General features: G+C 43.0%; 1 protein-coding gene across 1 annotated transcript in view; it reads left to right on the top strand.

Annotated features, from left to right (window-relative positions):
• The window catches only part of LOC139555243 (zinc finger transcription factor Trps1-like), a 246,275-nt gene that overhangs the window by 1,069 nt on the left and 217,767 nt on the right, over positions 1–27,439 (top strand). Inside the window, exon 2 of the mRNA XM_071368884.1 lies at positions 5,148–5,437. Coding sequence (XP_071224985.1) covers positions 5,425–5,437 — 13 coding nt within the window. The 5' untranslated portion in view covers positions 5,148–5,424. The remainder of the gene's footprint in view (positions 1–5,147; positions 5,438–27,439) is intronic.

The raw sequence follows: 27,439 nt of genomic DNA, 5'->3' as shown, positions 1-27,439 counted from the left end.
GCTAGGTTAGTTAAATTGTAAATTAAAGATATTTCACCAGTAACCTATGTTCTAAACTTTCCACATTGCATTCGTATGCTGTCGAAGTTCTACGTTTTGGTTGATAGAATGTTCAAGTCGTGTTGTTATTTTGTTACAAACAAGTGTAACAAAGTGCTGGGAACTTTATCAATGACGGATCACTTGTTCATTATTTAAACGTCATTATAAACTCGGTGGTTCGAGCCCTGAATGTAGATTGGCTGACAGCCGTGGTATATCAGATCGTATACCACAGGAATGACAAAACATTTATTTTTACTGCTCTAATTACGGTGGTAATCACTTTATAATAGCAATAAGGCACCTCAGGGGTTTGTGCTATATGGCTTATATACCACGGCTAAGGGCTGTGTCCAGGCACTCCACGTTGCGTCGAGCTTAAGAGCAGCCCTTAGCTGTGGTATACTGGCCATATACCACTACCTCTCGGGTCTTATTGCTTAAGTATAGCAGGCCACTTGGAGAAGTGAGTCATTTCCATATTCCAGTCCATGTGGAGGGGATTAGGCTATGTCTCAAAGAAGATGACACTGAGGTGCAATGTGTGTGTGTGTCTGTGGAACTCATAAAGTTTAGACTAGCATGACTGGGCATCATGATGAAGCAGCTCACTTTGCAGAAACTTAACTTAGCTTTTCATAATGTTGTCATAAAGTGTTATAAAGATAATATATTTCTACCATTGTGATACCTGCTTCGTTGCTCTAGTGAGGAGGTGAAGTAGTTTGGTTTGCTACTCAGCTGTTGGGGCAAAGTGCTGCTTTCAGAGGCATGTAAGACTGTCTTACTTGTAGTGCAACACAGTTACACTATACCATCAGTGTGTGTATGAACTTGATAGATACATTGTAACCATGGACATTGTAGCAAATAACCCCCTACAGGTCTGGACTTTTTCAAGGCATAACTTTTTACTTTTAGACAATGTTTCTGTCGATCTAAACTTACTATTTTTCAGTTTGTAAGAAAATATATTTATTTGATCTGAACACAACTCTAAATCACCAACTTTTCAGCTTCTCTTAGACTTGGTTTTTGTAGTTACATTGTTATGACAATTTTATTTTTTACATGACACAAAATTCCCATGTTGGCTCCAGTAGATGCTTCGTACCCTTTCCCGTAAACTGTGAAACCAACCAGTCAGCCTACACGGCAACATGCGTCAGGAAATGTCACAGATTCTGTCTATGAAAAAGCGCTCTTGTCAGTGAACGTTTTTTAATGACGTGGCCAAAGCAAATAAATCCTTTCCATCATTCGAGGAGGGTAGAGAGAGGTTAAGTTAAAACATAGGCTCAACCATGTATAACAATAGGCTAGTTATTTATTGTATTGGCTACCTGTATGTCTTATATTCCAATTATTTATGTTGTGCATATTAATAACAACTTAATAGTGATAACACACACATGCATAAATTGTATTTATTATACATAATATACATCAAAATATCTGGCCGCAAAAATCCACTTCTCAAAGTCAACTTTGTCCTCATTGTGGCCGTGTACCTACTACTGAATCTGATTGATACACGAAGCACTTCCCAAATCCTTAATTAAATTTACACTGTGCAATGTTTTGTCACAATAATCCATTGATGTGCGAAGCCACTCTTTAGTCTCATTTTCGAAGACAATTTTAGTTTTGCTTTTTAGTAATTAGCGAATTATGGAAAAACAAAAGACTTAACATCAGTATTCTGTAGTGTTTACTACTCTATACAAGGACTGCTTCTTTCAAAACGGAGAGAAAAGATCCAAATAGTTAGTTTGATAAGAGCTGTGTGAAGTCTCTGCTGAATTACGGTAGGTATATTTGAAATGTAAATGGTTTCCCCATCTGTTAGTTCTTTGGAGGGGGGCTGCAGTAGATCAGCAATGTATAGGGAAGGAGCTTTATGGCTGACGGATGGATTTGAGTCTCGTCGGGTAGGAGAAACCAGCAATGGGTCGTTTGTATTTGTTATACATGGCTTTAGAGTTTGCACAACTTCTTCTAGGGTGATTTTTTTCCGAATTGCTGTGAGGCCAGCCTCTCACTTTACGGTGTATCTTCGTACCAAATTCCACATATAGGTGCTGCTGTATAAATACATTATTAATGAAAAGATACATATTTTGAAGCCTCATGAAACAAAACAGTTATGTATAATATAAAAACTGTCAGTCTTAAAATCCTAAAGGACATGAGAAACATAACTAGAGCAGATTTAACACATCCATGTCTCCCTGAGAAACGTAACTAGAGCAGATTTAACACGTCCATGTCTCCCTGAGAAACGTAACTAGAGCAGATTAAACACGTCCATGTCTCCCTGAAGAATTGTAGACGTCGACGATCTTAATGTAATTTGAGACGTAGGCTATTACAGAAATGAGGTAAAATTGTGATACGTTTATTGATGAAGATCTAGATTTGTTTTGTTGACTCAGACACCCTTCATTGCCATTCAGCAAAGTTTAGCATTTTTCTGGAGGCGGTTGTATCTCAGTGAAAACATATTGAAATCGAAAATCAGCCTTAGACATACTGTATAATATCTGTATAGTCATTTCTGACCGTTGTCTAGGAAACCCCCCTAATATCCATTCACTTAAATAGACAAGAATAAAGGCCTGCTCACATATATTTTCTCACTTTGAATGTTGTTTTTGCTTTTAAAACAAAAACGCTCTATAGAACACACTGGTCTACTGTGCCTTTAAATATTCCCTTTAATGCTTCTGCAAGTGACTAGACACCTTCCCTTGATACATGCAACCAGGAGAGGCAGGAAACTTTCGATTTTCTTTAACCCGCTGACATAATTCTTACGTTTACTTTGAGAGGATGGACAGCAGTAATTGGTAGCGCTAAAAACTTGTAATAACACCTCAGAATCACCTTGGCAAACAAATATACTGAACAAAAATATAAACGCAACATGGAACAATGTCTAAGATTTTACCGCGCTACAGTTCATATAAGGAAATCAGTCAACTGAAATAAATTCATGTCGGCGGATGTATGGCACAACAATGGGCCTCAGGATCTCGTCACGGTATCTCTGTTCATTCAAATTGCCATCGATAAAATGCAATTGTGTTTGTTGCCCGTAGTTTATGCCTGCCCCATACCATAACCCCACTGCCACCATGGGGCACTCTGTTCCCAACGTTGACATCAGAAAACCGCTCGCCCACACGACCCCATACATGTGGTCTGCAGGCCGGTTGGACGTATTGCCAATTTCTCTAGAAATTTCAAAATTTCTCATATGGTAGAGAAATTAACATACAATTCTCTGGCCACAGCTCTGGTGGACATCTCTTGCCTAGTTAAACACATTTTTTAAAACAGCTCTGGTGGACATTACTGCAGTCAGTATGCCAATTGCATGCTCCCTCAAAACTTGAGGCTCACTAACAGGGATGGAAACACATTTCTGCACAGAATTTGAGAAAATAAGCTTTTTGTGCATATGAAACATTTCTGGGATCTTTATTTCAGCTAATGAGACATGTGACTTGTTGTGTTTATATTTTTGTTCAGTATAGTTTTTTCCAGATTTGTGGGGAAATGGGTCCAGGGTTAGAGTAGCCTATAATAGTTGTTGATACAGCTTATTTTTTAATTATTTATTTGTTTTAAAAAGTCCTTCCCACTGTCAGTTGCTGATCCAAGACCTGTAATAGTTCATGTATTTCACACAACTGTTGCATTTAACAGATTTTTTCAAAATATATATTCTGAACAACAGGCTCTTAAAGGGATAGAAAGTAGGCCTTGTTCTTGAGGCTAATAGGGATCTGTGATTTATTTATTATTTAACCTTTATTTAACTAGGCAAGTCACTTAAGAGCAAGTTCTTATTTACAATGACGCCCTACCCCGGCCAAACCCTAACGACGCATGGCCAATTGTGCTCCGCCCTATGGGACTCCCAATCATGGCCGTTTGTGATACAGCCAGGAATTGAACCAGGGTTTGTAGTGACCCCTCTAGCACTGAGATGCAGTGCCTTAGACCGCTGCGCCACTCGGGCACCCCCCCCGAGTGTTTTCACCTGTTAAAGCAAGTCAGTATTTGAACTACTAATTTCCCCAAGAAAAACAACTGCTTGTTGTACCTCCTCCAGTCATATGGATGGGGGTGGCTTGTACTGGGCTCTGTATGCAGCAGGGGCTTATGGTGTGGTTTGGGAAGGTGTAGTGATGTGGGCCTAGACACTTTCTGTTTTATATTAGGGATAAATCAAGAGGCCTACATTACCAGACCTGCTGTCTGTGTCTGGTAGACATTTCTTGTAGGTTTAGATCAGGAATTTCCCTTTATCACATAAGAATCCTCACCTCTTTTCTACACCAGACTTAGAAATTGTGTTTGTGTGTGTTTGTGTTTTATCTTAGGATTTCCATAATGCACTTTGGGCTAGCCAGCATAGAAATTCCCTTAACCATCACCCAGACACAGATAAACCAGACACAGATAAACCAGACACAGATAAACCTCTCCTCTCCTCTTTAGAACTCTGATGAGTCAGTTTAGCCTCTGTGTTCAGGATCTGTCTATCAGGGTGTGTTCTTTATTTCCATTATTGTTCAGTGTTTTTCTACTGTAGTGGGCACGGCATAGGCCATTACATCTCAGACAGGTTGGACAGGATGAGTCGTCGAGAAGAGTTGGAGAAAATAGTGTTCCTGGGGAAGGTTGGTTTTCCTGTATCCAATTTGGTTTGCCAGAGGGTCTGTCGTACCGTTAGAGCTCCTATTCCTTCATGAGACCGACAGCCCGGCAGTTTGATGATGCCTTGCACAGGACTGACTCTGATTTGTAATGACCGCGTCGTTAATTGTGTTTTTACTGATCATTGTTCTCTCTGGAAATCACATGGAAGGCAACATGTCGGTCAGTATGGCCTTCATACGTTTTATGACTTTTTATAGCTTTTTAACTCGTTCCAGTTTCCAAGCTATTGTTTTGAGAAAACTTTTGAGGTTTACTTGCATGTTTGATGTGCGTTTGTGGGATACATTTTAAGAATATATTGTGTCTATTTCACTTTTTTGTGATTCCTTGATTTTTACATGTGTTTTCTTTTTTTTTATGGGGTGTGATTGCAGAGAGAGAAGCGTTGTGATGTGTGCTCCAGTGGAACCCAGGACTGCTATGACCTGTGACCTCTGAAGACACAAGTGGAAGAAGAGAGACAACTTTTACAAACTTCAGAAAGACCCTGCCAACAACAACAAGACCAAAGAAAAGACAATGGAATAAATGAATCTCCAGCATGGACGTGGAATAAAGGATACCTCAGTCAAGAAGCAGGGACCCTGGATGTTGTTCTCACTCTGATCATCTTTCTCCCTGTGGAATCTGTGCTGATAATGCGCTAACCCAATGCTCAGCAGAGGTATGATCTCTCTTGTTGTAGGCCTCAATATACACAGATTAGGCTTAGAGAAATGTGAATATTGTTTATTTTCACGTAACTTGAAATGGTTTCTAGTCAGCCGAAACCCAAATTGAATAGGCCCGAAGTTATTAAAGATTGTAACGATTTATTTCAATCTTTTTCGAAAACCGAGTCACAGGCGGGGTTGTCAAAATATGTTTTATTGAACTATAGCTTACTCTTCGTTGTTGTGGAGTTGTTTTGTTCGGCTCTATCCTTTTTTTGCAGTTTTATGTTCTTAGCTGTGGTATATTCCAGCGTTTTGATCTGATATTGAAGGCAGTACCATCTGTATTTGTAGAGCTTATTATGTGGAATGTTGTCTATATTGACTTAATGTTTTCTACCGCCCCCTGGACCACACACATGCTCATGGTACGTTCTCCGTTCTCTCTGCTCTTGTCTAGATGGGTCAACTGACAGTTTTATTGTCTGTATCTTTATGATCTGATCGTTTACAAAACGTTCCAGGAGGTTGTTCCTATAATGTAGGTTTCCACAGTGTTGTTACAGCTTAGTCATACCTAACGTTTATTCATACTGAGACACAAAGTTACTGGCAGTACATATAGACAACAGTATTTCATGTTATTGACAGATGTAACAGGACTCATACCTGAAGTTAATTTCACATACTGAGACACAAAGTTTCAGGGGATTTTGCAGGGTAGGAAGGACAAAGTTTCAGGTGATTTTGCAGGGTAGGAAGGACAAAGTTTCAGTTGATTTTGCAGGGTAGATAGGACAATGTTTCAGGTGATTTTGCAGGGTAGATAGGACAAAGTTTCAGGTGATTTTGCAGGGTAGATAGGACAAAGTTTCAGGGGATTTTGCAGGGTAGGAAGGACAAAGTTTCAGTTGATTTTGCAGGGTAGATAGGACAACGTTTCAGGTGATTTTGCAGGGTAGATAGGACAAAGTTTCAGGTGATTTTGCAGGGTAGATAGGACAAAGTTTCAGGTGATTTTGCAGGGTAGGAAGGACAAAGTTTCAGGGGATTTTGCAGGGTAGGAAGGACAAAGTTTCAGGGGATTTTGCAGGGTAGGTAGGACAAAGTTTCAGGGGATTTTGCAGGGTAGGAAGGACAAAGTTTCAGGGGATTTTGCAGGGTAGATAGGAGTAAGTTACTGGCAGTACGTATAGCCTGTATAGCCTAGAACAATATTGCATGGTATTGACAGATGCAACAGGAGTGCTGCTTTGCCTTTGCCATGAACTGCTGAGGAATAATTCATTATGAAGATAGATGAGTCTAATTAGATGTGAACCAACACCTGTCATCTTTCTTAACCGATCAATTTGCCTCGCATTAAACAGTGTCCTTATTTATACCTGTCTTTTGGTCAATGCTAGCATTGCCATCAAGTGGCAGGTTATCACTCTTAATAAGGACACTACAATATTTCAACATTTATGGTAATTAATCAATAACTGCGGTGTTTGTTTTTTGTCACAAGGATTCAGACATTTATGCTGTTTCTTTCTAAATCCTCAGCGTCAGTACAAGTGTTGTGCTCTTTGCTGTGCATTGCACTATGACATTGAAAAGCAATGAGCACAGAAATCTAATACTCTCATTAAGTTTGGAAAGTGTCCTCACAGCTGGCGGTTGGGACTTCTTAACAGTCGGTGACCTTAAGTGACGTATCTCAAAATGTGTGTCATAGTTGAAAATGTTCTCTTCATCCAGATCCGAATATTAAACGTGATAATTAACAGCTATTACGAGAAAATGTCTTTGTTAACGCTGCAGAAACGTTTTCTCCTGACTGTCTAGCGATTTCAGTAGATTTGTATAATGTTTAATATATGCTATCTTTTCCCATCCAGACTACTCAAAACAGAAAATGTGTCTGTACTTGAGAAATAACATTACCTCTGTGTTATAATGGGCTTAACTTAAAGCTTTCAGTTGGTTCTTAGAGCTTTCAGTTGGTTCTTAGAGCTTTCAGTTGGTTTTTAAAGCTTTCAGTTGGTTCTTAGAGCTTTCAGTTGGTTCTTAAAGCTTTCAGTTGGTTTTTAAAGCTTTCAGTTGGTTCTTAGAGCTTTCAGTTGGTTCTTAAAGCTTTCAGTTGGTTCTTAGAGCTTTCAGTTGGTTCTTAGAGCTTTCAGTTGGTTCTTAGAGCTTTCAGTTGGTTCTTAGAGCTTTCAGTTGGTTCTTAGAGCTTTCAGTTGGTTTTTAAAGCTTTCAGTTGGTTTTTAAAGCTTTCAGTTGGTTCTTAGAGCTTTCAGTTGGTTCTTAAAGCTTTCAGTTGGTTCTTAGAGCTTTCAGTTGGTTCTTAAAACTTGCAGTTGGTTCTTAAAGCTTTCAGTTGGTTCTTAGAGCTTTCAGTTGGTTCTTAAAACTTGCAGTTGGTTCTTAAAGCTTTCAGTTGTGTTTCATAGAGCCAGCTGAGCTATTATTAACAACCAATGAAACATCCATTCAAGTGTTTCGAGTGTTATTCTCATGATCAGCTCAGCCATAGAAAACATAGCCCCAAAGAAGGAAAACACCAGATTGTTTTGAATCCTTATTTTTTTGTGTTATTTACCCCATCCTACGTTTACTTTGGTAGATGTTTGTAAAAAGTGATTGGCTTGCGTCTAGATGTTAGGCTAAAGTACCCAGACCTGTATGTGGGACATCAGGTATAGGTCAGGTGGTTAGTGGATTTATTTGACATGTTATCTGAGCTGATTCAGAGTACTGAGTGTGAAGTCATCATCCTGATAGATGTCTGAGCGGAGGCCTGTTGCATAGTGATATGTCTTAGAAATCATATGATATTAATGTTATAATTATTACAGTAATACTGACTGATATTTTAGAACGCAGGCGATTTTAGAGGACCGATAGTGTGAACACACTCCTTAACCACTGTAGCTGGAGTGGTTACCAGTGAGTTTCAATCTGGACTATTTTGAACTCAGACTTCCTCAAACAAACAAACGTTTCACATGAAACCATGATACGGCCTCAACTTGAGAAATGAGCTGTTTCTGTAACTTTTTTGCCCTTTTTCTGAAGGATAGCAGCTTTTAGCGTCAGACGTACAAGGTTCATTAAATGCAGCCTTGATTTGGGTAATATTATACAGATAGTTGTCAGCACAGTGTGTCTGTAGGAACAAGCCTCAGTGATATATGATGTGTCAATGGGTTTTGAAGGACGCGCTGTGCCAAATGATTCTATAATGCTTATTTCAAATGTCTAAAGAAGATAACATTTTTCACGGTTCTCCGGTGTCTGGATAAATATTTCTGCTTGGGCAGTTTTGCTGTTGCTACTCTATGGCGTAGCGGCCCAGTTGTTTTCACGCCATCTCAGCCAACTACTGTTGCTCTCTCATGTCCTCAGTGTTTTCTTCAACCTTCAAGTACAGGTATACTATTTGTTTCTACACAATGCAAGGCAGATGAGCTTTGGATGTTCATCGTTCTTGGTTCAAGGCTTAAATTATTTTTGATCGCATCATACCACAGAGAATTTGCTCATATGTCCCAGAACACGATGGAAATTGCACTTGTGTAACTTGGAACGTAGTAATTGGAGAAGAGTATTACCATTACTCAGAGCAAGATGATTGTCTCTTTGACTGCTGAGTAGAATTGAAACTCTGGGCGGCCATCTTTGTCTTTCTGTCACTTCACAACGTTATCCAACATCACCAAGTGAAGCAATTATGAACACAAGAACACTGACTTGTACCCGGCATGTGGTTGCAGTTGAAATGATGTCTTCTGAAAGAATAGTGCCATTAAAGCTCAGACACATGGGCAGAATTGTCAATAGCTTGCCTGACAACAATACTTAGCACCACTGAACAGTGTCGGCAGTCAATCTCTTTTGTGCTCACACAGCAAAGACCTTCGAAGTCAACAGCCACTCAGCCTTGTTAACGAGTAACTCATGAAATAATAGTTTAATCTAAAACCAAATGTTTTAGACTTAGTTATAGTGAAACACATACATTCTGTTCTTCATTTAGGTAGTTGCAAAAGTATCTATTTTGGTATTTTAATAGTAAATCTAGCTCTTTTTTGCCTGTAGCAGTTCAACTCTACCATTGAAATTGTGATCAGTCAATCAAATGTATTTATAAAGCCCTTTTTACATCAGCTGATGTCACAAAGTGCTGTACAGAGACCCAGCCTAAAACCCCAAACAGCAAGCAATGCAGATGTAGAAGTGATGTTGAGGCACTTTTACAAGGTGCCTCTACGTCCTCTCAAGGGAGGGGTTCGATATGAAACACACCCCCTTCTAGATGTGCTGGGTGGTACCACCTCAAGGGAGGGGTTCGATATGAAACACACCCCCTTCTAGATGTGCTGGGTGGTACCACCTCAAGGGAGGGGTTCAGTATGAAATACACTCCCTTCTAGATGTGCTGGGTGGTACCACCTCAAGGGAGGGGTTCAGTATGAAACACACCCCCTTCTAGATGTGCTGGGTGGTACCACCTCAAGGGAGGGGTTCAGTATGAAATACACTCCCTTCTAGATGTGCTGGGTGGTACCACCTCAAGGGAGGGGTTCAGTATGAAATACACTCCCTTCTAGATGTGCTGGGTGGTACCACCTCAAGGGAGGGGTTCAGTATGAAACACACCCCCTTCTAGATGTGCTGGGTGGTACCACCTCAAGGGAGGGGTTCGATATGAAACACACCCCCTTCTAGATGTGCTGGGTGGTACCACCTCAAGGCTAACTATAAAAGCAGGTGACAGCGCGCCTTATTTGGCATTGGCCTTGGTAAATTAAGTGTGCCAATATATTTTGCATGATGTTTCCTTGACTAGACTACTGAGGCTATTCAAAAGGCATTAAGGCAGATTTCCTCAAATGACCAAATTCAATGTTTTTGCTTACCGTTTCATACACATCTATGTGCTTTTACGAAGAAGAAAAAACATGTAGAATGTGAGGATTATATGTTTATATTCGTAGCGACATCCATCGTAACAAGAAATGTTGGTCATGTCAGCTCGTTAGATTTTTTCCCCAACCACTATGAACGATTGGTAGCGCCGTCTGCTAAGACAGTTTACTTATAGGTCAATAATTGTGAGTTCTAATTTACAATATTAATTTCGTGCCCACACACTTTTAATTGAAAAGTGAAAGCATAGCTGTGAAGGGGGGTCGCCCTGGTAGTAGTTATAGGTTTTTATACGGTACCCAAGACCAATCTGTGAGTTACATTGACCACAGGAAAAAGAGCTACATGGTAAATACTACAATACGGGTTGGATTGAATTGAGCCCCTAAGTTTCATTTTCAAGGTGATTTTCACTTTTCTTCCCAATACAGCCCACATTTAAACATTTTGTTTGCATCCCATGGGGGATTCAACCTTACACTGCAAGTGGCAATAGATGTCAGGAACTCACTGTCTTACCGTTGTGAGCTTGTGATGCACATCATTATCTTATCAGAGCGTGCCAGTGGACTTCTGGTATGTATGCTTTAGTGAAAAAGTGTTGGGATCAGGTACAGCTACGTTTACCCACCCCCCACAATGAATATTTATGAGCAAGTTCCCCCACCCACAACTTCTTACCTGAATGCATTTTAAAAATATTTTTATTGAATGGGTTGGACAAAGGCTGAAATTGGGTTTGTTACCTTTGAAAATACTCCAAACTAGAAGGTGGTAGTAGCATTACGTGCCAATGCATATGCATGCATATTGCTTAGGAGGGTTAAGAGATTCCAAGCTATCTGCGCTAATGTTGGTATTTTGTAGTACTTCGTTGTTGTACCTTGCCAGTGTCGTGTGCATTGTGTCTGTGCACTGAGCTAGCTACCGTCTCATAGCCTACATTGCATATGAAGTGTGACTGGCTCATCCATAGATGTTCTATCTTTCCCCCTTTGTTTTGGTTGGCTTCGTGCTCTCTGATTGGCACAAAGTCAAGTTGTTGGCCACTGACGAGCATCTCTGTTATAGTCGGTCGGTTCGTCACTGCCGGGTCGGTCGGTTCGTCACTGCCGGGTCGGTACGCAGCAGGTAGCTCTTTTCATCTAACAAGAGAAGGAACTGTGATAAGTCTATCGGCGGTCTGTCTGCGGTCTGTCTGCGGTCTATCGGCGGTCTATCGGCGGTCTATCGGCGGTCTATCGGCGGTCTATCGGCGGTCTATCGGCGGTCTATCGGCGGTCTATCGGCGGTCTATCGGTGGTCTGTCGGCGGTCTGTCGGCGGTCTGTCGGCGGTCTGTCTGCGGTCTGTCTGCGGTCTATCTGCGGTCTACCTGCCGTCTATCGGCCGTCTATCGGCAGTCTATCGGCAGTCTATCGGCAGTCTATCGGCCGTCTATCGGCAGTGAGATTCTCGTTGTGTTTAATGTCTTAGAGTTGTAGAAGGGGTGGTGTGAACCTGCTCATTAAGGAAGGAAAGGTTGAATGCTGGTGGCTGATTACGCCGTCATCTCCCCCTCATTCTCATGCAGCTTATTGCAATAACCCTGAAACCCATTGAACTAATCTAATTAGTTTGAGAACAAGAAATTATCCTGGGTCATTTGCAGAATGCTAAACAAGAGAGCGATTCATTCTCTTGTGGCGTTAAAAAAGAAATGGGTAAGTGCAGGCCTGCCTGTTGTTTTTAGTGGACTGCCTCCACAAGGCCTGCACCATATGGTGGTGGAAACAAAGCCCCAAAAGGAGCAAGGAGAAAGGGGGACGGGCGCTGCAGTGAAGCTGAAAAAACAAAGAGTCAAACCCCCTTCAATTAAAGGATCTTTTTTTTTGTGCGTCTTAATGCAGATGCAAAAATGCCAGCCGTAACTAAATGGACCCGACCACATTGTTCACACATAGGAGGAGTCTGGTCAGGATCAGCACCAGAACTGTATTGAGCCGCTGGGCCACAATTCCAAACTGTACATTGTTGAGGAATTCTGCGTTGTCAGGCTATTTTTGGTGGGGCTCCATTTCAGGTTGCCAGGTGACAGAGATTGCATTCCTTCCTTGTTACATGACTACCCATGATCCTCCAGGTATCCTAGTCACAGTATCCTATCCCGCTGGTCACTACTGGAATGTCATGTGGCCAGTAGTAGCCTGATGTGAAAATGTAACTTGTTAAATACTGACCTGGTGCAGTTGAATTTACGTGTGTCCAAAGGCAAGTCTCTTCACTTGCCAAAGCAATTAAGAACCGTAAACACTCTTTCCTGGTGGGGTTGCTTCCCCAAACCCTCCAAATGATCCCCTCTCAGCCCAACACAGTCTTCTCTCCACAGAAAGGCCAATTCACAAGTCTAGGTGTTGCCACAACATGGAGGAGACGAGCATTACGTTTAACAATAGTCAACCTGGTTGAAAAGCTTTCTTTCTTTAGCAAATTGAAGGTTTGGGGTAGAGGAAGCTATTCTGAGTCTGTCAGGGTAGTCTGCTGTATGTGTGGCTGCTAAACTCAGAAGCAGTCTGAGTGCTCTGCCTTTACATTAGGGGTTATTATTCCTCTCCCTTTACATTCGGGGTTATTATTCCTCTCCCTTTACATTAGGGGTTATTATCCCTCTCCCTTTACATTAGGGGTTATTATTACTCTCCCTTTACATTAGGGGTTATTATCCCTCTCCCTTTACATTAGAGGTTATTATCCCTCTCCCTTTACATTAGAGGTTATTATTCCTCTCCCTTTACATTAGAGGTTATTATTCCTCTCCCTTTACATTAGGGGTTATTATCCCTCTCCCTTTACATTAGGGGTTATTATCCCTCTCCCTTTACATTAGGGGTTATTATTCCTCTCCCTTTACATTAGGGGTTATTATTCCTCTCCCTTTACATTAGGGGTTATTATTCCTCTCCCTTTACATTAAGGGTTATTATTCCTCTCCCTTTACATTAGGGGTTATTATCCCTCTCCCTTTACATTAGAGGTTATTATTCCTCTCCCTTTACATTAGAGGTTATTATTCCTCTCCCTTTACATTAGGGGTTATTATTACTCTCCCTTTACATTAGGGGTTATTATCCCTCTCCCTTTACATTAGAGGTTATTATCCCTCTCCCTTTACATTAGAGGTTATTATTCCTCTCCCTTTACATTAGAGGTTATTATTCCTCTCCCTTTACATTAGGGGTTATTATCCCTCTCCCTTTACATTAGGGGTTATTATTCCTCTCCCTTTACATTAGGGGTTATTATTCCTCTCCCTTTACATTAGGGGTTATTATTACTCTCCCTTTACATTAGGGGTTATTATTCCTCTCCCTTTACATTAGAGGTTATTATTCCTCTCCCTTTACATTAGAGGTTATTATTCCTCTCCCTTTACATTAGGGGTTATTATTCCTCTCCCTTTACATTAGAGGTTATTATTCCTCTCCCTTTACATTAGGGGTTATTATTCCTCTCCCTTTACATTAGGGGTTATTATTACTCTCCCTTTACATTAAGGGTTATTATTCCCTCCCTTTACATTAGAGGTTATTATTCCTCTCCCTTTACATTAGGGGTTATTATCCCTCTCCCTTTACATTAGGGGTTATTATTCCTCTCCCTTTACATTAGGGGTTATTATTCCTCTCCCTTTACATTAGGGGTTATTATTCCTCTCCCTTTACATTAGGGGTTATTATTCCTCTCCCTTTACATTAGAGGTTATTATTCCTCTCCCTTTACATTAGAGGTTATTATTCCTCTCCCTTTACATTAGGGGTTATTATTCCTCTCCCTTTACATTAGAGGTTATTATTCTTCTCCCTTTACATTAGGGGTTATTATTCCTCTCCCTTTACATTAGGGGTTATTATTACTCTCCCTTTACATTAAGGGTTATTATTCCCTCCCTTTACATTAGGGGTTATTATTCCTCTCCCTTTACATTAGAGGTTATTATTCCTCTGCCTTTACATTAGGGGTTATTATTCCTCTCCCTTTACATTAGGGGTTATTACTCCTCTCCCTTTACATTAGGGGTTATTATTCCTCTCCCTTTACATTAGGGGTTATTATCCCTCTCCCTTTACATTAGGGGTTATTATCCCTCTGCCTTTACATTAGGGGTTATTATTCCTCTCCTTTTACATTAGGCGTTATTATCCCTCTGCCTTTACATTAGGGGTTATTATTCCTCTGCCTTTACATTAGGGGTTATTATTCCTCTCCCTTTACATTAGGGGTTATTATCCCTCTCCCTTTTTTATTTTTTATTTTTATTTGTTATTTATTTCACCTTTATTTAACCAGGTAGGCTAGTTGAGAACAAGTTCTCATTTGCAACTGCGACCTGGCCAAGATAAAGCATAGCAGTGTGAACAGACAACACAGAGTTACACATGGAGTAAACAATAAACAAGTCAATAACATGGTAGAAAAAAAAGAGAATCTATATACAATGTGTGCAAAAGGCATGAGGTAGGCAATAAATCGAATAATTACAATTCAGCAGATTAACACTGGAGTGATAAATCATCAGATGATCATGTGCAAGAAGAGATACTGGTGTGCAAAAGAGCAGAAAAGTAAATAAATAAAAGCAGTATGGGGGGTGAGGTAGGTAAATTGGGTGGGTAGTTTACAGATGGACTATGTACAGCTGCAGCGATCGGTTAGCTGCTCGGATAGCAGATTTTTAAAGTTGTTGAGGGAGATAAAAGTCTCCAACTTCAGAGATTTTTGCAATTCGTTCCAGTCGCAGGCAGCAGAGAACTGGAAGGAAAGGCGTCCAAATGAGGTTTTGGCTTTAGGGATGATCAGTGAGATACACCTGCTGGAGCGCGTGCTGCGGGTGGGTGTAGCCATCGTGACCAGTGAACTGAGATAAGGCGGCACTTTACCTAGCATAGCCTTGTAGATGACCTGGAGCCAGTGGGTCTGACGACGAACATGTAGCGAGGGCCAGCCGACTAGGGCATACAGGTCACAGTGGTGGGTCGTATAAGGTGCTTTAGTAACAAAACGAATGGCACTGTGATAAACTGCATCCAGTTTGCTGAGTAGAGTATTGGAAGCTATTTTGTAGATGACATCGCCGAAGTCGAGGATCGGTAGGATAGTCAGTTTTACTAGGGTAAGTTTGGCGGCGTGAGTGAAGGAGGCTTTGTTGCGGAATAGAAAGCCGATTCTTGATTTGATTTTGGATTGGAGATGTTTGATATGAGTCTGGAAGGAGAGTTTGCAGTCTAGCCAGACACCTAGGTACTTATAGATGTCCACATATTCTAGGTCGGAACCGTCCAGGGTGGTGATGCTAGTCGGGCGTGCGGGTGCAGGCAGCGAACGGTTGAAAAGCATGCATTTGGTTTTACTAGCGTTTAAGAGCAGTTGGAGGCCACGGAAGGAGTGTTGTATGGCATTGAAGCTCGTTTGGAGGTTAGATAGCACGTGTCCAAGGAAGGGCCGGAAGTATATAGAATGGTGTCGTCTGCGTAGAGGTGGATCAGGGAATCGCCCGCAGCAAGAGCAACATCATTGATGTATACAGAGAAAAGAGTCGGCCCGAGAATTGAACCCTGTGGTACCCCCATAGAGACTGCCAGAGGACCGGACAACATGCCCTCCGATTTGACACACTGAACTCTGTCTGCAAAGTAGTTGGTGAACCAGGCAAGGCAGTCATTAGAAAAACCGAGGCTACTGAGTCTGCCGATAAGAATATGGTGATTGACAGAGTCGAAAGCCTTGGCCAGGTCGATGAAGACGGCTGCACAGTAATGTCTTTTATCGATGGCGGTTATGATATCGTTTAGTACCTTGAGCGTGGCTGAGGTGCACCCGTGACCGGCTCGGAAACCGGATTGCACAGCGGAGAAGGTACGGTGGGATTCGAGATGGTCAGTGATCTGTTTGTTGACTTGGCTTTCGAAGACCTTAGATAGGCAGGGCAGGATGGATATAGGTCTGTAACAGTTTGGGTCCAGGGTGTCTCCCCCTTTGAAGAGGGGGATGACCGCGGCAGCTTTCCAATCCTTGGGGATCTCAGATGATACGAAGGAGAGGTTGAACAGGCTGGTAATAGGGGGTGCGACAATGGCGGCGGACAGTTTCAGAAATAGGGGGTCCAGATTGTCAAGCCCAGCTGATTTGTATGGGTCCAGGTTTTCCAGCTCTTTCAGAACATCTGCTATCTGGATATGGGTAAAGGAGAAGCTGGGGAGGCTTGGGCGAGTAGCAGCGGGGGGGGCGGGGCTGTTGGCCAAGGTTGGAGTCGCCAGGAGGAAGGCATGGCCAGCCATTGAGAAATGTTTGTTGAAGTTTTCGATTATCACGGACTTATCAGTGGTGACCGTGTTACCTAGCCTCAGTGCAGTGGGCAGCTGGGAGGAGGTGCTCTTGTTTTCCATGGACTTTACAGTATCCCAGAACTTTTTGGAGTTAGAGCTACAGGATGCAAATTTCTGCTTGAAAAAGCTGGCCTTTGCTTTCCTGACTGACTGCGTGTATTGGTTCCTGACTTCCCTGAACAGTTGCATATCGCGGGGGCTCTTCGATGCTATTGCAGTTCGCCACAGGATGTTTTTGTGCTGGTCGAGGGCAGTCAGGTCTGGAGTGAACCAAGGGCTATATCTGTTCTTGGTTCTGCATTTTTTGAACGGAGCATGCTTGTCTAATATGGTGAGGAAGTAACTTTTAAAGAATGACCAGGCATCCTCAACTGACGGGATGAGGTCAATATCCTTCCAGGGTACCCGGGCCAGGTCGATTAGAAAGGCCTGCTCGCAGAAGTGTTTTAGGGAGCGTTTGACAGTGATGAGGGGTGGTCGTTTGACCGCGGACCCGTGGCGGATACAGGCAATGAGGCAGTGATCGCTGAGATCTTGATTGAAGACAGCAGAGGTGTATTTGGAGGGCAGGTTGGTCAGGATAATGTCTATTAGGGTGCCCATGTTTACGGATTTAGGGTTGTACCTGGTGGGTTCCTTGATGATTTGTGTGAGATTGAGGGCATCAAGCTTGGATTGTAGGACTGCCGGGGTGTTAAGCATATCCCAGTTTAGGTCACCTAACAGAACAAACTCTGAAGCTAGATGGGGAGCGATCAATTCACAGATGGTGTCCAGGGCACAGCTGGGAGCTGAGGGGGGTCGGTAGCAGGCGGCAACAGTGAGAGACTTATTTCTGGAGAGATTAATTTTTAAAATTAGAAGTTCGAACTGTTTGGGCATAGACCTGGAAAGTATGACAGAACTTTGCAGGCTATCTCTGCAGTAGATTGCAACTCCTCCCCCTTTGGCAGTTCTATCTTGACGGAAAGTGTTATAGTTGGGTATGGAAATCCCAGAATTTTTGGTGGCCTTCCTAAGCCAGGATTCGGACACGGCAAGGACATCAGGGTTGGCAGAGTGTGCTAAAGCGGTGAGTAAGGCAAACTTAGGGAGGAGGCTTCTGATGTTGACATGCATGAGGCCAAGGCTTTTTCGATCACAGAAGTCAACAAATGAGGGTGACTGGGGACATGCAGGGCCTGGGTTTACCTCCACATCACCCGAGGAACAGAGGAGTAGTAGGATGAGGGTGCGGCTAAAGGCTATCAAAACTGGTCGCCTAGAGCGTTGGGGACAAAGAATAAAAGGAGCAGATTTATGGGCGTGGTAGAATAGATTCTGGGCATAATGTGCAGACAGGGGTATGGTGGGGCACGGGTACAGCGGAGGCAAGCCCAGGCACTGGGTGATGATAAGAGAGGTTGTATCTCTGGACATGCTGGTCTCAATGGGTGAGGTCACCGCATGTGTGGGGGGTGGGACAAAGGAGGTATCAGAGGTACGGAGAGTGGAACTACGGGGTCCATTGCAAACCAAAACAATGATAATGATAACTAGCCTGAACAACAGTATGCAAGGCATATTGATATTTGAGAGAGACATACAATAAGGCATAAAGTGATTGCAGGTCTTGATTGGGAGAGCTAGCTAAAACAACAGGTAAGATAACAGCAGCAATAACAGGGTGCTAGTCTAACACAGCAACAACAGGTAAAAATGGCGACGACTAGGCAGAGAGGGTCGGATTAACTACACACAGATCCTGAGTTAAAGCACAGAGCCGACAGATAAAACACAAATAAACAGAATGGAGTACCGTGAATTAATGGACAGTCAAGCAGGCATCAGCTATGTAGCCAAGTGATCATAGTGTCCAGGGGGCAGCCGTAGATAGAGCAGGGAGGCCTCCACTAAGCTAGCACGCGGCGTTTAAAGTTAGTAGCCCGGGGGGTGGTCTGCTCAGACGGAGGGGGTCTGCTCAGACGTGGTCGTGTCGACAGAGAATCCAAGCCGGATGGCGATGGCGAAAGAGAGGTTGTGAATTGTAGAATTGTGTTTGCTAACTGGTGCTAGCTTCGTGGCAGTGGCGCTAGCTGCGCTAGCTGCAAGCTAGCTGTGAGGATCAGAAGTAGTGGCTCAGGGATTACGGCAGGAATCCGGCGTTGTTGTCGAGAGACAGTCCGATGCTGGTAAATTGGTGAGTAATATCCAGGCTAATAACAGGGCTGGTGTCTGTGCAGAAGGTAAAGCTGCTAGCAGCGGCAAAAAATGGCTAAATTAGCTTGTAGCTGATTTAGACCAGTTGTGATGGATTGGCAGGGCTCTGTGTCGGCAAAAAAAGGTCCAGTCCAATTGGCAAAAGAGGTATTGTAGCCCAAGAATTCGCTGGTAGACCTCTTCGGCTAGCCGGCAGATGGGCCTAGCTCGAGGCTAGCTCAAGGCTAACTGGTGCTTGCTTCGGGACAGAGGTGTTAGCCAGTAGTAGCCACTCGGTTGCAGCTAGCTAGCTGTGATGATACGGTGTAATTGTCCAGAGCTTGCGTCAGGAATCCGGTGATGTGGTAGAGAAAAAGCAGTCCTATATGCTCTGGGTTGATATCGCGCTTGCAGACTGGCAGGTATTGGCCCGAGCTGAAGCTGGCTGTGTCCGAGTTAAGGGTGAAGACCGCAGCAGTGGCTAACTGACTACTAGCTAGTAGCTAGTTATCTGGCTAGCTTCTGATTGGGGTTACGGTTCTAAAGTATAAAAAATAGCAGGTCCGTACCACATTGGGTGAGGCGGAATGTAGGAATGTATATTCAGTTCCTAGATGGAAAGTGAAATTAAAATATATACGAAATGTATACGAAAAATACGAGGACTATTTACACGGGACAAGACAAGACAAACACACGTCCGACTGCTACGCCATCTTGGATTCTTTACATTAGGGGTTATTATCCCTCTCCCTTTACATTAGGGGTTATTATCCCTCTGCCTTTACATTAGTGGTTATTATTCCTCTGCCTTTACATTAGGGGTTATTATTCCTCTCCCTTTACATTAGGGGTTATTATTCCTCTCCCTTTACATTAGGGGTTATTATTACTCTCCCTTTACATTAGGGGTTATTATTACTCTCCCTTTACATTAGGGGTTATTATTGCTTTGCATTTACATTAGGGGTTATTATCCAGATGGAGTGTGTATCAATCTGGATTGTTGGCTGATGTTTTCTCAGTGTGTTGTATCACGGTTACAGACAGTCCTTGACAGCGGGCCTTAGCTGTATTTAGGAGGATTGTAGAACCCACAGGAAAGTCTCACAGACTCACAGATACCTGAACCCCTGAACCGCATTAGGTGGTAGAGACAGATTATGTTCTATATTTCTCTGCCTCAAACTACACCACATTACCAAAAGTATGTGGACACCTGCTCATCAAACATCTAATTCCAAAACCATGGGCATTAATATGGAGTTTGTTGCTATAACAGCCTCCGTTATTCTGGGAAGGCTTTCCACTAGATGTTGGAACATTGCTGAGGGGACTTGCTTTCATTCAGCCACAAGAGCATTAGTGAGGTCGGGCACTGATGTTGGGCGATTAGGCCTGGCTCGCAGTTGGCGTTTCAATTCTTCCCAAAGGTGTTTGATGGGGTTGAGGTCAGGGCTCTGTGCAGGCCAGTCAAGATCTTCCTCACAAGTCTCGACAAACCATTTCTGTATGGACCTCGCTTTGTGCACTGTCATGCAGTGAAAGGGTCCTTCCAAAATGATTGCCATAAAGCTGGAAGCACAGAATCCTTTAGAATGTCATTGTATGCATTAAGATTTCCCTTCACTGGAACTAAGGGCCTAGACCGAACCACAAAAACAACCTCAGAACATTATTCCTCCTCCACCAAACTTTACAGTTGGCACTATGCATTCGGGCAGGTAGCATTCTCCTTTCATCCGCCAAACCCAGATGTTGAAATGCTGGGCGGCAAGTAGCCTAGTGGTTAGAGCGTTGGGCCAGAAAGTTGCTGGATCAAATCACCGAGCTGACAAGGTATACATCTGTTGTTCTGCCCCTGAACAAGGAAGTTAACCCACTGTTGTTTGGACCTCGGTAGTGAGTGAGGACAGATGATTTTACAGACAGGACTGTCAAAAAGTGGTCTTCACTGACGAGTCACGGTTTTGTCTCACCAGGGGTGATGTTCGGATTCGCGTTTATCGTCGAAGGAATGAGCGTTACACAGCATGACTAATCAGAACAAATACGTATCACATCAGACAGTAATGGAGGTTATTAGAGGTTAAATAAGGTACTGAAAATAACGTTATGTTGCAAACCATTTCTTAGTTCTGCTAGAAACATATGTGTTATATTTGTGGTGGTGGTGGTTGGCTTATCATTCTGATAAGGAGCTACAGTATGAAGCTTTATCAAACTTCTTAGTGAAACACAAATGTGACAACTTTTATATGTGGATTATGAATATGAGTAGTACACTGTATGTATAGTCTAATAGTGATATAGAGCAGACCTGTAGTAGTTTATAGAGCAGACCTGTAGTAGTTTATAGAGCAGACCTGTAGTAGTTTATAGAGCAGACCTGTAGTAGTTTATAGGGCAGACCTGTAGTAGTTTATAGAGCAGACCTGTAGTAGTTTATAGAGCAGACCTGTAGTAGTTTATAGAGCAGACCTGTAGTAGTTTATAGAGCAGACCTGTAGTAGTTTATAGAGCAGACCTGTAGTAGTTTATAGAGCAGACCTGTAGTAGATTATATAGCAGACCTGTAGTAGTTTATAGAGCAGACCTGTAGTAGTTTATAGAGCAGACCTGTAGTAGTTTATAGAGCAGACCTGTAGTAGTTTATAGGGCAGACCTGTAGTAGTTTATAGCGCAGACCTGTAGTAGTTTATAGAGCAGACCTGTAGTAGTTTATAGAGCAGACCTGTAGTAGTTTATAGAGCAGACCTGTAGTAGTTTATAGAGCAGACCTGTAGTAGTTTATAGAGCAGACCTGTAGTAGTTTATAGAGCAGACCTGTAGTAGTTTATAGGGCAGACCTGTAGTAGTTTATATAGCAGACCTGTAGTAGTTTATAGAGCAGACCTGTAGTAGATTATATAGCAGACCTGTAGTAGTTTATATAGCAGACCTGTAGTAGTTTATAGAGCAGACCTGTAGTAGTTTATAGAGCAGACCTGTAGTAGTTTATAGAGCAGACCTGTAGTAGATTATATAGCAGACCTGTAGTAGTTTATAGAGCAGACCTGTAGTAGTTTATAGAGCAGACCTGCAGTAGTTTATAGAGCAGACCTGTAGTAGATTATATAGCAGACCTGTAGTAGTTTATAGGGCAGACCTGTAGTAGTTTATAGAGCAGACCTGTAGTAGTTTATAGAGCAGACCTGTAGTAGATTATATAGCAGACCTGTAGTAGTTTATAGAGCAGACCTGTAGTAGTTTATATAGTAGACCTGTAGTAGTTTATATAGTAGACCTGTAGTAGTTTATATAGCAGACCTGTAGTAGTTTATATAGCAGACCTGTAGTAATTTATATAGTAGACCTGTAGTAATTTATATAGCAGACCTGTAGTAGTTCATGTAGCAATTTGACAATTTAATACTAATATAGAGCAGACCTGTAGTAAGCTAATACTAATATAGAGCAGACCTGTAGTAATTTAATACTAATATAGAGCAGACCTGTAGTAATTTAATACTCATATAGAGCAGACCTGCAGTAGTTTATAGAGCAGACCTGTTGTAGATTATATAGCAGACCTGCAGTAGTTTAAAGAGCAGACCTGTAGTAGTTTATAGAGCAGACCTGTAGTAGTTTATAGAGCAGACCTGTAGTAGTTTATAGAGCAGACCTGTAGTAGTTATATAGCAGACCTGCAGTAGTTTATAGAGCAGACCTGTAGTAGTTTAATACTCATATAGAGCAGACCTGTAGTAGTTTATATAGCAGACCTGTAGTAGTTTATAGAGCAGACCTGTAGTAGTTTATAGAGCAGACCTGTAGTAGTTTATAGAGCAGACCTGTAGTAGTTTATATAGTAGACCTGTAGTAGTTTATATAGCAGACCTGTAGTAGTTTATAGAGTAGACCTGTAGTAGTTTATAGGGCAGACCTGTAGTAGTTTATATAGCAGACCTGTAGTAGTTTATAGAGCAGACCTGTAGTAGATTATATAGCAGACCTGTAGTAGTTTATATAGCAGACCTGTAGTAGTTTATAGGGCAGACCTGTAGTAGTTTATAGAGCAGACCTGTAGTAGTTTATAGAGCAGACCTGTAGTAGATTATATAGCAGACCTGTAGTAGATTATATAGCAGACCTGTAGTAGTTTATATAGCAGACCTGTAGTAGTTTATATAGCAGACCTGTAGTAGTTTATAGAGCAGACCTGTAGTAGTTTATAGAGCAGACCTGTAGTAGTTTATATAGTAGACCTGTAGTAGTTTATATAGCAGACCTGTAGTAGTTTATATAGCAGACCGGTAGTAATTTATATAGTAGACCTGTAGTAGTTTATAGAGCAGACCTGTAGTAGTTCATGGAGCAATTTGACAAGTTAATACTAATATAGAGCAGACCTGTAGTAAGCTAATACTAATATAGAGCAGACCTGTAGTAAGCTAATACTAATATAGAGCAGACCTGTAGTAATGTAATACTAATATAGAGCAGACCTGTAGTAATTTAATACTAATATAGAGCAGACCTGTAGTAATTTAATACCAGTATAGAGCAGACCTTTAGTAGTTTAATATCAGTATAGAGCAGACCTGCAGTAATTTATTGCTAGTATAGAGCAGACCTGCAGTAATTTATTGCTAGTATAGAGCAGACCTTTAGTAGTTTATTGCTAGTATAGAGCAGACCTGCAGTAATTTATTGCTAGTATAGAGCAGACCTTTAGTAGTGTATTGCTAGTATAGAGCAGACCTGTAGTAATTTATTGCTAGTATAGAGCAGACCTTTAGTAATTTATTGCTAGTATAGAGCAGACCTGCAGTAATTTATTGCTAGTATAGAGCAGACCTTTAGTAGTTTAATACCAGTATAGAGCAGACCTGCAGTAATTTATTGCTAGTATAGAGCAGACCTTTAGTAATTTATTGCTAGTATAGAGCAGACCTGCAGTAATTTATTGCTAGTATAGAGCAGACCTGTAGTAATTTATTGCTAGTATAGAGCAGACCTTTAGTAATTTATTGCTAGTATAGAGCAGACCTTTAGTAATTTATTGCTAGTATAGAGCAGACCTTTAGTAATTTATTGCTAGTATAGAGCAGACCTTTAGTAGTTTAATACCAGTATAGAGCAGACCTTTAGTAATTTATTGCTAGTATAGAGCAGACCTTTAGTAGTTTAATATCAGTATAGAGCAGACCTGTAGTAGTTTAATACCAGTATAGAGCAGACCTTTAGTAATTTATTGCTAGTATAGAGCAGACCTTTAGTAGTTTAATACCAGTATAGAGCAGACCTGTAGTAATTTATTGCTAGTATAGAGCAGACCTTTAGTAGTTTAATACCAGTATAGAGCAGACCTGTAGTAATTTATTGCTAGTATAGAGCAGACCTTTAGTAGTTTAATACCAGTATAGAGCAGACCTGTAGTAGTTTAATACTGGGCTTCAGGCAGCAGAGGAGACGGTCCCCTCTCCTCGACAGAACCTACAGAGAAACCTCCAAGCCCCTTTCTCCTCTCTCCTCTCTCCTCTCTCTCTCCTCCCTTACTCCTCCCTCTCTCCTCTCTCCCAGCCTGAACCCTGCTCTGGTTGCTGCCGGTTTCCTGTCATAAGAGACATACGGTTGGTAGCTCAATCTCTCCCACCCCCAGCGCTGGTACCATCCCATAACTCTTCAGGCATTCCTGTGGACCAGACAGAGACTGGGTCTGCAGTCGCTCCACCAGACCCTCTCAGCACCTATTATGGTCAACAGGCCGGGGTCGCTGTCAGGCCTGTCACGTTTTGATTCACCGTCCACCCCGGGTTCCTCCTGCCTGCGTCTGTTTTCACCATGTTCTTAACGTCCCAGATAGGAGATAAAATATCCATAAACAGCACTTGAAAGAAAATGTAAATGTTTATAGACTTCCTGCGAGACTTATCTGATATTGTTCTTATTTGTACGTCTGGGAGTTGACAAAAAGTTGCCTGGGACTAGCCAAAACTCAACCCAAGACCCTTTTTGTACAGGGAGCATGAACTGCAGATTTAAGTGGACAGTTGGCCCTGTAGATGAGGAGCAAGGAACTGACACTGGGGTTGGAAAGAATTCCAAGACCATACAAATCTCTACAAGACATTCCCACCTGTCTGTTCAACACAGCCACACCCCCAGCCACACCACCAGCCCCTTACTGCATGGAGAGAGACTGGGAGGGAAGTAGCTAACTGCTACATGGAGAGAGACTGGGAGGGAAGTAGCTAACTGCTGCATGGAGAGAGACTGGGAGGGAAGTAGCTAACTGCTGCATGGAGAGAGACTGGGAGGGAAGTAGCTAACTGCTGCATGGAGAGAGACTGGGAGGGAAGTAGCTAACTGCTACATGGAGAGAGACTGGGAGGGAAGTAGCTAACTGCTACATGGAGAGAGACTGGGAGGGAAGTAGCTAACTGCTGCATGGAGAGAGACTGGGAGGGAAGTAGCTAACTGCTACATGGAGAGAGACTGGGAGGGAAGTAGCTAACTGCTACATGGAGAGAGACTGGGAGGGAAGTAGCTAACTGCTACATGGAGAGAGACTGGGAGGGAAGTAGCTAACTGCTACATGGAGAGAGACTGGGAGGGAAGTAGCTAACTGCTACATGGAGAGAGACTGGGAGGGAAGTAGCTAACTGCTACATGGAGAGAGACTGGGAGGGAAGTAGCTAACTGCTACATGGAGAGAGACTGGGAGGGAAGTAGCTAACTGCTACATGGAGAGAGACTGGGAGGGAAGTAGCTAACTGCTGCATGGAGAGAGACTGGGAGGGAAGTAGCTAACTGCTACATGGAGAGAGACTGGGAGGGAAGTAGCTAACTGCTACATGGAGAGAGACTGGGAGGGAAGTAGCTAACTGCTGCATGGAGAGAGACTGGGAGGGAAGTAGCTAACTGCTGCATGGAGAGAGACTGGGAGGGAAGTAGCTAACTGCTGCATGGAGAGAGACTGGGAGGGAAGTAGCTAACTGCTGCATGGAGAGAGACTGGGAGGGAAGTAGCTAACTGCTGCATGGAGAGAGACTGGGAGGGAAGTAGCTAACTGCTGCATGGAGAGAGACTGGGAGGGGGTAGCTAACTGCTGCATGGAGAGAGACTGGGAGGGAAGTAGCTAACTGCTGCATGGAGAGAGACTGGGAGGGGGGCAGCTCCCTGTTGGGGAGGCAGAGAGGCTGGGAGGTGGGCAGCTCTCTGTTGGGGAGGCAGAGAGGCTGGGAGGGGGGCAGCTCTCTGTTTGGGAGGCAGAGAGGCTAGGAGAGAAGTAGGTAATTGCTGCATGGAGAGAGTGTGGGAGGGGGGCAGCTCCCTGTTGGGGAGGCAGAGAGGTTGGGAGGGGGGCAGCTCTCTGTTTGGGAGGCAGAGAGGCTGGGAGGGGGGCAGCTCTCTGTTTGGGAGGCAGAGAGGCTGGGAGGGGGGCAGCTCTCTGTTTGGGAGGCAGAGAGGCTAGGAGAGAAGTAGGTAATTGCTGCATGGAGAGAGTGTGGGAGGGGGGCAGCTCCCTGTTGGGGAGGCAGAGAGGCTGGGAGGGGGGCAGCTCTCTGTTTGGGAGACAGAGAGGCTAGGAGAGAAGTAGGTAATTGCTGCATGTAGAGAGTGTGGGAGGGGGGCAGCTCCCTTTTGGGGAGGCAGAGAGGTTGGGAGGGAAGCAGCTAACTGCTGCATGGAGAGAGGCAGAAAGACTGGCAGTGGGGCAGCCCTCTTTTGGGGGGGCAGAGAGGCTGGGACAGGGTCAGCTTTCTGTTTGGGTGGCAGAGAGACTGGGACAGGGTCAGCTTTCTGTTTGGGTGGCAGAGAGACTGGCAGGGAAGCAGCTCTGTTTGGGAGGCAGGAGAACACTTTTATGGTGCTGCCACTCCTCTCATATTGATGAGTCAGTGCATGCCCGGAGCCTAGAGAGAGGAGAGACACACACCCTTGCATACACACCCCAGACACCAGTGTTTATGTAATGCTAGAATTAAGCAATAAGTCCAGAGGAGGTGTGGTATGGTATATGATATTAGTTTAAATAAAGAATATCGAATAAGGGCTATGAATAAGGGCTATGCACAACGCAACCCATAGTATACAGTTTGATACACCACGACTTTCAGCCAATCAGCATTCAGGGCTCGAACCACCTGGTTTATGAAAGCAAATATTCCTGTTTTGTCACAAGGGATTGTGTCTTAAATCACATGCAGATGTAAACAGACCTCAGTATTTTGAAAGTGGTCTGTCTGTATATTATGAGGGTCTCATGTGTTGCCGGTAAGGTTATCTCTTCGGGACATCAGCCCTCAAGTCCAGATCACCAACTCAACTGTTGTGGATGATAGGTTAGCTGGAAATGGGAGTCAGGTGTAAGAGGAAAGGGAATCTACAGCGTAGCCAATGAAGACAGTATGGTCCTCCATTCCTGTTCATTACCCCTGGGATGGTGTGAAGTATAGGGTGTAATATTTGTGGATGAGGGTCACTGAGTGCTTCTGTAGTCATCCATTCAGACTGAAGAACTAATGTGTACTTAATACAGTCACAGCCATGTCTGTGTCTGTGTCTGTCT

This window comes from Salvelinus alpinus, chromosome 26, assembly GCF_045679555.1.
Source record: "Salvelinus alpinus chromosome 26, SLU_Salpinus.1, whole genome shotgun sequence".
NCBI classification, from domain to species: domain Eukaryota; kingdom Metazoa; phylum Chordata; class Actinopteri; order Salmoniformes; family Salmonidae; genus Salvelinus; species Salvelinus alpinus.
The sequence above is the reverse complement of the archived record's forward strand: the minus strand, read 5'-3'. Positions and strand labels throughout refer to the sequence as shown.